The 15175-nt window shown below is 37.1% G+C and overlaps 1 protein-coding gene across 1 annotated transcript; it reads right to left on the reverse strand.

Moving 5' to 3' along the window:
- Nucleotides 1-5993: 5993 nt before the first annotated feature.
- On the reverse strand, nt 5994-15143 carry EEF1AKMT2 (EEF1A lysine methyltransferase 2). Its single transcript, XM_063307325.1, has 6 exons — nt 14656-15143; nt 11428-11493; nt 10747-10861; nt 9563-9670; nt 8315-8531; nt 5994-6991 (listed from the first exon to the last, which is right to left on the reverse strand). The coding sequence occupies exons 1-6, from the start codon at nt 14709-14711 to the stop codon at nt 6897-6899; spliced, it is 657 nt and encodes a 218-aa protein (XP_063163395.1). The 5' UTR covers nt 14712-15143; the 3' UTR covers nt 5994-6896.
- Nucleotides 15144-15175: the final 32 nt, after the last annotated feature.

The raw sequence follows: 15175 nt of genomic DNA on the forward strand, positions 1-15175 counted from the left end.
TGCCCGAGTTCTCCCAGTCTACACATTGTAACAGTATCTGCCCCCAGGACGAAACCAACGGCTAAGGGACGGGAAACAGGGGGAGAGGCTAGAGAAGAAAGCGGCCGCTAAAGTCCAGTGCCGTCTCTTACTTTGACTAGGCGCTTTGAATCTTGTTTCTAAGCCGACCCTTGCAGGATCCTCACTGAACCCCCGATTTTGGTCGTCAGCGAGGAGTCAACGGAGCCGTCCCCCACCCCCCCGGCTGAAACTCCAGTGCTCTGGCTCGACCTTCCCGGAAAAAGGAAATAAGCTTGTCACTTCCGGGTTTGTTCTCTCCGCGAGACCTTTAAAAACAAACGAAGGAGCGAGCGGTGGAGGGGTTTTGATGTTGGGACGTTCCGGAGCAAATCGTGCGGCTGCAGGAGGGGAGCCGCCAGCAGTGACTGTTGCATTTGCAAGCGGGGGTGGGAAGAGCGCTATGTGCCGGTGACCACTGGGATCCACCTGCTTAGCTTTACTTGAAAGAAGAGGGCCTGGATGGCGGCTTACAAGGGAGACAGTGCCTCCTGGAATTGAGCCAGACCTCCGGTTTTGCAAGGCCTTGAAAATAGCAAAGAATATGCTTACTTAAGGAACTCACGTGTGTGCTTAATTCTCGATAGTGAATCTGTACACACACTCCCTTTCTATCTTGGACCGTAAATAAATTTTGATTTGACTTTATGCAGTGTATTATCAGATGGAAATCTGGTATGTCCCATCTTTCCTTCAGAAGCCCAAGGCATATTGTATTGGGATCTACTTCCTTTATCAGCACAATAGCAAGCCTTGAGCTGAGAAGGTAGCACAGAGGCACCCAGTAAATTTCCATTATTGAGAGTGGACTTGAATCTAGATCTTCCTAATCACCACCCTAACTTTAACCACCACACTGCCTCCTAGAGCTGGTCAAATATTTGTATCTCTGCCCTGGAGAGACTAAAAGGTGAACTCCAAACCTGTTATGGCTTAGAAGATGCTCAGCAGGATTCTCAGAGGTACATGAAAAATTTATATAATATAAAATACTTGTCACTCCATACTACTGGTTATGATTCCTAAATCAAGCCTGTCTTCATGTTTAACTCACTTCTTTTGGTGAAATGTGTGCGGTATGCATTGTGGCTTAAATTAGAATTTCAGTTCAGTCCAACGAATCTATTCAACACCCTTGTGACTGTTTTGTTATTTCAGAACTTAAGGGAACTTTTAGTAAATTAATTACCCAAAAACAGAATTATTGTAAGCTATCTAGAAAGCAGTGGTGTTTTAAGGAGCTAGAATGCTAGTGTTCTTTAAGCAGGAAAGCAAATTACTGTATTAAAACTAATGAGTACATTGGATGCAAAGATGCCTTCTTTTAATTTCTTAAATTTTCTGTTAAGCCTAGAGTGACTCCTACTGGCATGTGTTGATTCCTTAATAAACCTTTGACTTGCAATAGAAGGCCCCAGATGCTTATACTCCTGTCATTATTGCTTTGTGAATCTGAAGATGACTACTAGCACAGTGCTATCACATGTTTTTCAGATATTTCTCTCTTCCATGAGGGTTCTGTAACACAATTAAATCCAAGGGATTTATTCTTTGGTCAGTATTATTTAAATGTAGTTTTTGTAGTCAAACTAGATTTTAACAAAAGCAGATGCATTGGATAAATTGAAGTTAATAATACAATTAGCATTTTCTTTCAATAATAAAATTATAAGCAGAGACAAAAACTACCATTAATTCTCCACTTAGTTATTTGCAATTTGTATCTGATCACCTCTTGCCATGTTACTTCTGAATTCATAAGAAAAGGTGTCCTGCATAGCAAAGCTATTCCTTCCACATCAATTATGTGTTTGATTTAATATAGAAAAGAAAGAACAGCTGTAGTGACTTGAATGTTTAAAGCACTTGTTGAAATTATAGCTTTGGAGTCCCTACACATAAAGCATACCTCAATTTGTTGTCCAGACTGAACAGTCTGAGAAATAAAATCCACAGGGTTATTGATTTTAGGAAAATTCAAAGCTGGGTTTGCCTGGGGTTTTTCATACACTTTTAATGGTTGCTAAAACAATTCCTTTACTTCAGCTGCTCCTTGGTTAACCTGCAATATAAGAGTTGTACTGGTAACTGAAAGCTGTATCTCCTTGACTAATTTCGAATTTACTTACATTCCTCTAATCCATTTGGTTTTATTTAGCAGTCTGTAATGGCACCACCATTTAAAAATATTTTTCATATGCAAAAAATTCAAAAGAGTTCAAGTACAATAAACAGATTGGGGGGGGAAAGAAAAATAGAATCCACGGCCTTTTCTGTTGTGATCCATTTTACAAGGAAGCAAGATTCAGTCCAGAGAAAGAAGACATATTCATATTTTAACAGTTGTAAAAATAATTCCAACATCCCAGGTTTAAAACAATGAAGCTGAAATCTCTAGGTAGCATCTTTAATGATCCATATGTTCTGAAGTACATAGTATCACAGGATAACAAACTGCATTAATTTTGGTGCATTGCAAAGTTGCTTGTTTGTCAAGTTATATTTTAAAGGGTTTTTTTTAAAGAAACCCGAGATAATTCCAATAAGTCAGCTTTTCCCAACAATAGGATGACATCCATTTATTTATTATATATACCTCCCTCTTCAAAGAATCTCTCCCTTCCTGAGAAGTATATATTAAAACAAAACCTAACCCTAGATGCAGAACAGTAACAGAAACTACATCTTAAATAGAAATACATATAAAAGCAGCACAAAACCAATTTCAGAGGAGAAAAAGCTATCAAAAGATTCAGAAAATTGGAATTATTTTCATCTGGTAAAATAGGACCTGAATATGTTGCCTAGGGATAGCATTCCCTAGTCAGGATGTCACTATTGAGACCATCTGCTACACCTTGGATGACGGGTACAAATGCGATCTTAATGTATATAGGAAGTTAATATATCTCTCTGCTAATATAGCTGTAGACGATCCTTCAAATATTCTAAATTGCAAACAACTTTGAAAAGAAGCACCAGTATATTGAATTATAGACAAGAAATTGACTGGAAACCTCTTCAATTGCTTAATCTTAAACGCTGGCAAGAAGAGGTCTGCCAGCATGTTAGTCACAGCAGTCCAACATCTATATTTCAAACTTCAATTTCTGGGCAGTCTTAAAAGGTAACTCCATGTATAAGACGTTCCAGCCATAGCATAGAGATTACAAGATGGGTAATTATAGCTAGCAATCTGTCCAAAAAATGTTGCCTCTGGCAAATTATCCTCAGCTGATAGCCAGTATGACATGCAGGCTATGTATATTGTCACTCACAGATAGCTCTGCAGTGAACAGTAATTACCATTCTTTACTTTTCTGTAGCACATTGCATTCCAGATGATGTGGGCCAACCTGCAGAGAGTTAGAACATTCCATAGCTAACATGAATCCCCTCAAATCCATCCTCTAGCATTGGTGATGATCACAATGAGCATGATTAGTGCTGAATCAAAAGCAGGCTTGAAACTCTTGAAATGGACTCTCTAGAATGTCTGAATTTTATCTGCACGGTATCTTGCCCAGGAAAAGAATATTTCCTATAAGCCAACAGTTAGTAGAATCATCCATGTCAAGGAAAGGTTAACTTTTAACTTTTAAAGACCTGCCATAATAATTCCTCCTTGCAGACAGTTATGACACTCTTCTCTTACGGAGGCATTTATCATTGCCCTGGTAAACATGAAGGAATTGGCCAGCTGCTATCTGTGGAGCTTATCCATCTGGGTTTCAATAATGCAAGGCCCTTTCTTCTATGACTAAGACTAAACCAAGAATGATAAATATTTTTGAATAGCTATTGCTTTGTAAATCCAAATGAAAACAGACATACATTCCAATTTCCTTCATTTTTCCAAATGCTTCCATTTAGATTTCTATATATGTACCTTTTTCATAGAAAATGCATTGGGATGGGAAGGTGGGTAGCCATTTTTGGTGGTGGTTTGCACCTTAGAGCCCCTCCCACCGGATTGGAATTTTTATAGCCACTTGGATTCAATGTTTGTTTATATTGTATTTTATATTTGTACCTTGTTTTTATTTTTATGGGATTTTAACATTTATTGTTACAGCATTTTATCGTAAACCGCCCAGAGTCCCTCTTTTGGGGGAGATGGGTGGTAACAAAATTTGAATAATAAACAAACAAACAAACAAACAAATAAATGATTCTGGTTCTTTGACTGCTTCTCTCTGTCACGGATCAAGGGCATATCATGGTCTGTCTCTATCTAAAATATCAGTTAAAAAACAAGCTGGTGTATATAGTCTATACCTACACAAAATGTATGTATGTATATATTATATTCACAACAATCTGCAGCTACAGGCAACAGAACATGAATCATTGCTTGATAAAGATTAAATTCACACATCTAAGTCATAGTGTGGTTTTGGCTTCACATATTGTATGAAGTCAGCCAATTTTGGTTTAAGAAGTAACTCAGGGTTAAATAATTGTTAAATAAATGCTCAGATTCCTTCCAATGTTAATGGTTTGCCAATAATAGGCTAAATATTTACTCAGACCTAAAACACCCAAAATTTTAGGAACCAGGGTGAAAGAGATTTTACAGTTCTTTGAAAAAAATGTTATATATGTCACATTCATAATCTGTGTTAGTCATTAGTTATCAATCTTGAAGCAATTAAAACTGCAATTAAAGAATAAACAAACTTACCCATCTTAAATTGACACTGGTAGCTTATATGTTCAGTACCAATCATAACAGGGAGGGAGTTCCACAGCTGGGATACTTACATTCACTTATATTCAGAAGCTGGAGAAGTAATAGTACCTGAAGGAGGAACTAGAGAGGATGTGGAAAGTGAAGGCCAAATGGGTCCCAGTGGTGGTGGGAACACTCAGGGCTGTGACTCCTAAGCTGGGAGAGTGGCTGCAACAAATCTCAGGAACAACCTGAGTCTCTGTCCAGAAGAGTGCAGTGCTAGGAACAGCTAAGATACTGTGCAGAACCCTCAAACTCCCAGGTCTCTGGTGGAGGACCCGAGACTGAGGAAGACATACCACCCATAGGGGTGAGGGGATTTTTTAAAGATATACTGAGAATGTTCTCAGTGCACAAGTGCCCACTTGTGACATTTAACACAGCAAACCTGTTGGTTGATTTGCATCATGCTAATGTGAGAAAAGCTGTTTTACAATCCAGAAAAAAGGAAAAATGGAATTATATCTTACTGCCAAACCTTTCATTTAAAATTTCTCCAGATTGCATGCATACAGCAGTGTTCTACAACAGTGGTAATAAATACCCTGAAACATTGGCCAAAGTTAAACATTTGTATATGAAAAGGAAGTTTTTATTAAAAGAAAGTGCTATGGCTTTTTCAAGCCAGGCATGTGTTTTTCTACAGCTGAATAATGAGGAGGATAGGGACAGGAGCTAAAATACAAATCAAAACAATTGTACCTAACTCTTGTTTACAAAAATATTCAAGAACAAGTATCCAAGTCCTGAATACAAAATATTCAAGTACAAATCATTCCTAGGCAACAGCACTTGCATATCTCTGTCAAGGTCATCTCCCTTACTCTCTACAATGTTTGTTTAGACCTGAAGGAGAAAAAAAAGCTTCTCCCTCATATACTGTGTATCATCTCAAAAACATAAAAAGCGTGTAAGAAATTAATAAAAGATTCCCAGGATTATCAGACTTGGATACATGTACTCATCACTGGTTTTCTGAAATTAAAATTGGTATTTCATAAATTTCCAGAGAAGCAGTTTGTCACTATTGGTCCTTCATTCCACAATTAGACCCTTGCTGCATTCCAAATGCTGTTGGAAGGACTGTCTTGAAGCATCAGTTATTCATAGTGAATATGTTTTTAATGCTAGAATCTACTCTGTGCAAACCAATGAAGACACAAAGTATTGAAAAGAAAGCAGTTAAAAATATGCACTGTACAACTAAAATTTCATAAAATTTAATTTACAAATGTGCCACAAACATGTTTCAGACTTCAATTTCTGATTTCACTGAAATCAGTGAAAAAAAATTGAAAACTAGCATTAATGCTATTATGCGATGCTAATCAGTCTTCTGCATATACTGAAGCTATGAATCACATAAGTGACCTGTGAAATGAATCACATGAGTGACCCGTGTCATGCAGCCATTCCAGCTAGCTGCCTCAGAGAGAGACACTGATCTCATTTGCCTAACTAGGATCAGTTGATGCTTGGCTCCTCTGTCTTTTAGAATGATCTCCTGAAATGGTACGTTCAATATACAATCATTTGTATAGAGTTTTTCTCAGTTGGGTCTTCCTATTCCCCCTTTATTTCTTGTAAGTTACTATGGTATGAACATGCTTATATTGTTTTGTAGACACTTATTTTACCTGTCAGTGAGCAGAACCATTTTTCCATCCTTTAGGCAACAAGTTATACCCACAGATTCAATTCCATTTAAAAAAAAGTATTCCGTCATCCAACAAGTTATATCAAGCAATCTATCACATTTCTAAATAAATTGTCTTAAGGAATTGTTTTATATTAAGGAATTGCACCATCAGCTAAAATGATAAATGAATTCCTTTACCAGATTTATATACAGCCAACATTCTAAACTCTCATTTCCCACAATATCTTGTATTTCAAACAGAAAATACACTATTTAATTATCATACTATTTTAATCCTGAAAAATTATAAACAATACACCTGTAACAAAATTTGCTTCAAAGAAACCAAACATATAGACATCTGTCAAATTTCTAAAATTTGTATTTCACTTTTTAATCCAGTTCTGTGATAAAATCCAAAATTCACAAAAGGAGATCTTCATCCTAAAGTTTGCCAAAAATAGATAACTATATTTTTTGTAAAACCAAGGCAGTTACACTATTTCCAGTTCTTCCTCCAAAACAGAAGGTTGATGTTGGCAGTTCCTCCAAAAGCAGAAATCCTATTAAGTATAAGGAAAACATTTCTATTACAAAGAAGTCTTGCTAAACAACCCTTTAAATTCTTGTATTAATTCAGACAGAATGCACACAGTACAGCAAATTATGCAAATTTTAGAAGAGTGGTAATTTTATAGTGTTGACCACTATAAACTACACACCAGTAAAATTGTTATCAATGATAGTAAATGTAGTTTCAGCAAGTAAACCCATGAAATTATTTCTCTTGGAGCCAGTAACCAGTTACTAGAAAACCAAAATTGTATTTACCGTAACATCTGAAAGCTTAGCCTGGGTTTTAACTGTTTGAACTTTATACCAACAGTAACCTTTTTGTATTCTACTTCTATCTTTTTCAAGTGATAAAGACGAAGAACTACGATATAGAAAGAAAATGAAGTGAAAAGGGCCCCAGTGAATATAGGGTAGTGCCATTTTGTTAATAGGAATATGCATAGCATCTTATTTTCAAGTACTCAAATAGGAATGTGTAATATGGATTATTAAACCAGCAATTAGATATGTTAAAAAAACCTGAACAACTCTATTTTTTGCTTAGTAAGCCTTCCAACTACCCTCATTCTGTCTCATATATGAAAGGTTAATGATTAAGGCTCAGCCATTTTGATTTAACACAGAACTGCACATACTTTACACATTACTGCAAATCAGAGATATTTTTCCTGCCAGAGCCAAACTGCTGTTCAGTTAAAAAGCAGCTTATTTTTGGCATTATGAAGCAACTAAAGTAGAAAGCAAAGCTTTTAAGACTGCTGACATCCTTCTTTGATTCATGACTATAGTATTTCAGCCCTGTATAATAATTAAAAATGTAACACAGAGGCAACCAATAATATAACTGAGTTTAAAAAGCCAAATATACATCCTTCATCTTTCAATATCTTATATATTTTGAGGGCAACATGTCTATTGCAACGTATTTCAACTGAAGTTAAGGAACTTGGAAATCAGTTAAGGCATTTATACCTTATACCAGTGTTTCTCAACGCTGGCCACTTGAAGATGTGTGGACTTCAACTCCTAGAATTCCCCAGCCAGCTTCCATAAATCTTCAAGTGGACAAGGTTGAGAAACGCTGCCTTACACTGAACTTCAGGTCATCAACATGGCCTTTCAGAATAAAGGTTTAATAGGTCTTAATCATACAAATTCAAATGAAACTGAGCATAAGAATGCTCACCAGCATTATCCAAAATTCAACTAATGCATTGCTCAAGCAGGAATTACAGTACTTTCCAGGGAAGACATAAAAAGCAATGCCACATTTCAGGTTAGCTATATACAGTTTCAAACTTAGCATGCACCTTCTTCAAATTGTTTGCACAGCTCTTCTTTAGTCCAGTTACAGGATGTTATGAGGAAAAAGCCATTTGATCTCAACACCCTCTGCAAGGATTTAACATACTGTTTCCTTTTCTCGGCTGCACCATCTGGGTTCAGACTGATAGCATCAAAAGTCCCTTTATCGATGCAGATCTGAAAACTTGATAATTCATCTGAGGGATTTAAAATGTCTTCTACCTGTAGAAGGTAGATATAACTCTTAAACATAAGAACATGTTAATGCAGTCGTTACTTTTTAAAAAATAAGCAGAACTACATTGCCTTGAAGCCCAGAATAATAGTTTAACTGCACATTAATCATCTATTTTTGTATGTTTTATGAGACTGATTTTTACTCCTTTCAACCCAATATAAATGGGTCCTGACTTTATTCGTGCATTAGCACAGAGAACTGTCCATCAGCACCTGAAAACTGAACAGAATGGGACTAAATGGTGTGAGGACGGAAGAAAGTAGAAAGCAAAAAGAAAGAATGAGTTTGAAAATGATCCAGATGAGGCCAAGGGCTGGGGAGAAAAAAATTACAGAAAAACTCTACCAATGCATCCTTATGGGAGTGCAGTGGCTTATGTTGCCATCTGTTCCAATCTAAGTGCACCTCCTTCCTCCTTCAGAATCACATGCAGCTCATCCTATGTTTCCTAGTGCACACAAACATCTACTTCTGGTACTGGGGTAGGGATTCCAGAAGCCACATGCATTTACTCAGAAGTAAACCCTACTGAATTCAGTAGGACTTATTGCTTGATGTCTATGGGACTGCAGCCTTAAAAAGTTACTCTTCAGGAACTCACATTTCTTTAAAAGAGCTGACAACCCTATATCGATTGGTAAATAGCACCCCTATCTTGATATGTGAACAACTTTCTTGCTTGTGATCTCAGTCAGAATTGCATTTTGCTTGTGCACTAAGGTTCCTAGTTGCAATGATTTGTAATTAACCCCTTGATGAATATGCCTGGGAATCTATATAGCCAATAGGAATGAACAGAAGAAGGAAGGAATACATTTTAACTTGGTTCAAATTGATTTAAATGTTTGCACTGGGGTACGATAGAGGAAATCTACAAATATCAAGGGAGTTTTTAATAAACCTCAATCAGATCAGTCCTCAATCATTTGTTTCTTACACTATACATCTCTAAATCCTCCCACTCCTTGATCATTTTGAGTGCCCTTTTCTGCATTTACCCATCACAAAAGCTTACCAGCAACTTAATATAAGGCAGCCCTTCTTTTTCCATTATATTTTTTGAAAGTTGTACTGCAGAAGGAGAGTAGTCAACTCCTGTAAGATTGGTATAACCAGATTTACCCTAAAGAGAAGAAAAATGCACTAAGCACTAATCATGTTTCTAGTTCATGTTTCTAGTTGACTTTCATGACATATTCATTAAAGTTAACCTATGGAGAACTGAAATATAACTATGCCAGCAAGCTACACAAACTTAAAAACCAGTAAGATATTGTTAACTACAATTTTTGCAGCTAATTACATATTTTGCAAGGAAAACTGCAAGGCTTTACTTACTGAGTATAGACACTTTCCTAATTTCAGTTCCAAATAATCAATGGAAAGATTCCAGTTTGCTACATTACATTGCACTAAACACAGATGTTCATGTCACAAAGAAGCTACACTGATACAGTGGAAGTAGCATGAGTGAATCAAATTTTCATATTTCTGATACTTTCTTTTTAGATCAGCCTTTCTAACAAATAAGCACTTAGATACTAAATATAAAAATAAATCACACATCAGATTTTTAAGGGAGATATACAGATTCTTACTTCCTGCTATTTATTCATGTAAATTCATTTATTTATGTAACTTACGAATGCATTTATGGTTGCTCTGTGATTAAAGGGCATTGGACTCTTTGGCAAGGACAGAACAGTTATTATTTTAAAACTTGAGATAGGATATAATTGTCTCAAATATGAACTCATCTTAGCAAAAATAATACATTGCAAACTCAGTAACTACTATATTGAGAAAATAAAACTGGTTGCCATGCAGTAGGTACTGTATGTCAAGAAATGAAGCAATATTAGGATTTCATGGGTATAACTGGAAATTCAATGGCAGCTTTTCAGTAATTTTCCCAAATTCCTTAATCTATATTGGATGTTGATATTTAACACTCCTCCTACTGATTGTAACACTGAACGTTTAAGCCAGGATTCTTATGTAACTGAACTTTGATGAAACTGGATGTCCTCCTGCCCAATATGAAGAACTTAAAAAATTGTATCATGAACATAGACCATTGCAGTATAATGAGCATATTCTATGTTTTATTGTTCTTGCCATTTAATTAAAGTTTCTTACTTGCTCAATTTCTGCTGCAAGCATTTTGCATCAGAAAGCACTAATATTACAAATACCAACCAATTCAACCAGCAAAATGCCGTTTCCTGTTCCAATGTCAAGCACAGAACTGTCCAGGAGTATCTTTTGTTTTTCTAGCCATCTAATTATACGAGTCATGCTCTCTTCACCAAACCTAATTAGAAAGAGAGGTTCAGGTAACTTACTCCATTAGGCTATACAAAAGGAAGACAAGCACATTTTGTCAATCTCATGAAATGTAACTACATCATGTCGCCATTAAGACATCAATCTCCAGAGATCACATTACAGGTTTGTTTAGCTTACTGTTTTAAGTCAATTGATAACTCTGAAACTGTTGGATTAACATTGCAGAAGATTATAGATTGTCGTTTTTACACATACGCAGATATATATATGTTCAAAGCTGCAATGCATCTTTGCCTGTGCTCCTTATTCAATTTTTGAAAAACATCAAGGATATGAATGCTTGGCCTCTACCAAGTACATTATAGTCAGTAATTCATTTTTCCCACATAAAAAGAGATGTCAGGCAATAATTAGCTATTTTAATTTGCAACAGGTTTAGCAAGAAAAGAGTTGGCATTTAAAACAAGAAACCAAAAGAACCCAGAATATCACATTACCACTACTTTGAGCAAAATAGCTGCACTTTTAGAAAGAAAATAAAGTACAAACATGTATCGAAGTATGTTACATACAGTAGTTATAGATACTTGCCAAACGTCCCCAGTATCACCACTTTCTTTAAAATTATGCAGTTCTCGTTCATATGCTGCATCCCAGCTATACGGGAGAAAAGAATAAGGATGACGGTAAAGACTTGGCATTTGTTTTTCCCCCAGCTGTGAAAAGAAACTGCTTAAGAAATAATGGCATCCCCTCTTTCCAGAAGAAACACAAACTCAACATTTATCTTATATATCCTTAGAACCAATCCTACATTGATCAAACAGGAAGAGGCTACAGACCTGGGAATAAGCCTCACTGAGCCCAGAAAGACTCGTCAATAAGCATACATAAAATTGCACTGCACAGTCCTTAACAATTGTACTGTTCTTATAATTAGTTTTTTTTTCCAAAACAGCTTATTTTCTAAAATCCATTACTGGGTACCAAGCAAGCAGTCTGTGAAAGATTATTCCAACTTCAGGGAAAAAACATCCAACCTTTCTCCAGGCACCACCCACTTGGAAGCTACGAGCACACAATACCCATTTGTTGAGGGGAAAATAGGAAGCAGGAGTATTAGGTATGTTCGTGGCCCTGAGTTATATACAAAAAAGGTGGGATAAAAATCTAATAATAAAAATAAAAATAATTCCCATGGTTAATTTAATCAAGTTAATGTCACTTAATGAATTATTCAATCCAATTTCACAAAACACACTGAATCAACTGACCGTATAGGTGGATTCAGCTTGGTTGTATAGTTTGTGGTTCCATGTGTTCACCCAACAGAGCTGCTCTCTGAAAATGGAAATGCCCTGAAAAGAGCTTTGATTATGCTTTTACCAGGTAGGCAGGTCTATGTGGATAGCTAGATTGCAAAATCTATCAACTTATCAAGGCTTTTTCTTTTAATTTTTAACATTCTGTAAGACATGAAACAAGAATAGACGGTAACATCCAAAAACAGTGTATTCCAAAATTCAGTCATGGACCTCATATATCACTACATTTTGAGCTATTCTTTTTAACATACGTAATTTTTCCAGATGGAATAAATATGTGATTCATCTCTCTTAAAACAATAAAAGGTTTAAAGCTAGCACCTTCAACTGGACCCAAACTGAGATGGTAAAGCTCTTTTATAACTGGTGAGCTGATTAGAACAGATCACTTCCACTCAGAATGTCATTGCATTTACTTCAGTATGGCAACTGGCATTAGGAGACAGCAGTTATGCCAAGCAATGGTAACAGTTTAAGGAAAACATGTAAAATTTATTTTCTCCTTCATTATCATGGTATCTCCCCTGCCAGGTAAGTTTCTCACCTTTCATATACAACCTCCACTTCACATCAAAATCAAGCAGCTAAGAAAAGATTAAGGACTTTCCACTGTTTTTACTCTTTTAAGCCTTCTGTAAGCTGTCCTGAATCAATTGCAAGTGGATGGTCTTAGAAACTGATTAAATAAACAACAGGGCTAACTATGACAAGTGTCAGAGGGAGGGAATTGTTGATTGCTCAAATGTGGCTTTGTACATTTTTGATTAGCAGTGTAATAATAACAATAATAATTTATGCCAGCTGACTCCCAGTGACTCTGGGTGGCTATCCTATACCTCACAAGCCATATAATTGCAGGGACTCTATCCTTGACTGTCCATAACAGGCTTTGTTTGAAAATTTACAGTGAAGAGCCTACCAGTCCTCGAAGATTAATTCATTTTACTGTCACAGCTTTTGTCATTTTTCTTAACATTCAACTAAAATCTACTGTCCTATAACTTAAGGCCAATAACTTTTGTTCTGCCTTCTGGATACAGGAGAATAAGAATTTATTACCTTCTAAGTGACAGTCTTTCAAGGCATCTGAAGAATGCTATAACTCCCCACCCCCTTTTCTTCTTCACCTTAAATATATATCCACTTGTTTTAAATTTTTCCTTAGATAACTTTTTCATACTGTTGACTGTTTTCATTACCCTCATCTGTTTCAATGTGTCTTTATCCTTCTTTAAAAATCCACATATTCTAGCAATGAATGAAGATCCAAGGCTACAAACTTTCATCAACCTGTGAAAATCTTTCACAGCATCTAGAAGATAAAGTTGCTGGGATCTGTTATAAATTAGACTCCAGCTAGGCAGTCTTGCCCAGGTATCTGGGATGATTTTGAGTCTGTTAGTCCTGAGAAAGTAGACAGTCCATGCTCTTCCTGGCTGATCAAGGCTTCCAGGGACATGTCATATGGATCAATATGGTAGTAAACACAACCTTGGGGGTGGGGTGATTCTGCTGGCTCTTAAGGAAATTGTGGTCTGTTCCCCCTTAAGAAGCCATCACTGGATCAAACAGAGTTGGACAATTTTCATCCCGTCTCCAGCATTCCCTATTTTGGCTTGCAGCTTCAAAGAGCCCTGGAGGAAATGGATTGTCTATATCTCTTTCAGCGTGATTTAGACTGGGGCATAATACTGAGATAGCATTTACTGCACTTGTTGATAGGGTGGCAGGCTCAAGATTGGAATATTGCATCCTTCCTGGCCTTCCTTGATCTTTCAGCAGTGTTCAGTACCATCAAACATGGTACCCTTCTGTACCAGTTCAGGAGGTTGGGAATGGGAGCCACAGTGTTGTCATGGTTCTCCTTCCTCCAAGGTCAGCTGCACTAGGTATGGAGGGAAAAAGAGCTATCCCTAGACCCCTGCTACGTGGAGTGCCTCAGCATTCTATTCTCCACTTTTGTTTAGCATCTACATGAAGCCCCTAGGTGAGCTCATCTGTTGGGCGGGTTTGATACAGTATGTTGATTTATATATTTTGCTTTTTGTTGATGCTGCATGTTCCTTTTATTTGCAATACTATTGCGGTATCCAAATCAAGAAACACAGTGGTTGTAAACACACCCACACCTGCACCTTCCTTAAATCAATTCATGCTTTTTTATACAACCTGGCAGGAATGTTGCTTTTCAGAATGCAATGATATAAGGCTTTTTTAGTCCAAAAATAAATATTGAACTAAATGTTTGCCTCTCTAAGTATGGCTCTTCCACAACAGACATGATTCCAATTTGTTTAGGCTTTTGCTTTACTGTTGCTGGTTTGGCTGGCTAGGGAATATATTGCCCTTCTGAGATTGCCTATTTATGTTCGTGACTTTCTTAAAAGCAACTGTTACAAATAGAGAGTTAGAAAAGATTTGATGATTAGGGAAGGCATGACTAATACAGATGTTTCTGCTGCTTCCAACGGACCCTCCCTCTTCGAGTACTCACTGTTCTTTGGTACCCAGCGCCGAAGGCTCAAACTCTTCCTCCCCGCCGTCGCTCATTGCTGGAGAAGATGCAGCACACGTCCAAGGTTAGCCTCTTTATACCGCAGGAGGACTCTCTCCTACTGCTTCTTTCAACCTCTTCCGGTGGGTGAAGGCTGGGGCCTATATAGCAGCAGCTGTTTCCGCGGTTACAGTTGCAGTCGTATGAAAAAAAGATGAGTTACGTCCGCACCTGCCGCCATTCTGAACAGAAAGAGCTAGTTTAAAACTCCTTTGGAACAAGCAAGAGGCGATTTCCTACAGGGAATAGAGGAGAACACCCACCCACCTACCCAGTTATGACACTTCGGAAAGAGCCGATGTCCAAATATTCTCTATGCAAGTAACAATGATGCTGTTTTGGTTACTGGCTCTATATTCCAGTTTCAGACGCTTTTGACAGCCCTAGTCCCCTTGGATTTGCGTTTGCCAGCTGCGAACTACATTTCCCAGGAAGCCGCACGCGCTGCCCGGAAATCGAG

Source organism: Candoia aspera, chromosome 6 (genome assembly GCF_035149785.1).
Source record: "Candoia aspera isolate rCanAsp1 chromosome 6, rCanAsp1.hap2, whole genome shotgun sequence".
Lineage (NCBI taxonomy): Eukaryota > Metazoa > Chordata > Lepidosauria > Squamata > Boidae > Candoia > Candoia aspera.

Bases quoted from the DNA above. Each gene is read 5' to 3' on its own strand.
- EEF1AKMT2 (XM_063307325.1), bottom strand. From the start codon at position 14,711: ATGAGCGACGGCGGGGAGGAAGAGTTTGAGCCTTCGGCGCTGGGTACC. The intron at 11,494-14,655 runs GTGAGTACTCGA...TCTCCCGTATAG, and splicing joins GCGCTGGGTACCAAAGAACA to CTGGGATGCAGCATATGAAC. The intron at 10,862-11,427 runs GCAAGTATCTAT...CTTTCTAATTAG, and splicing joins GGTGATACTGGGGACGTTTG to GTTTGGTGAAGAGAGCATGA.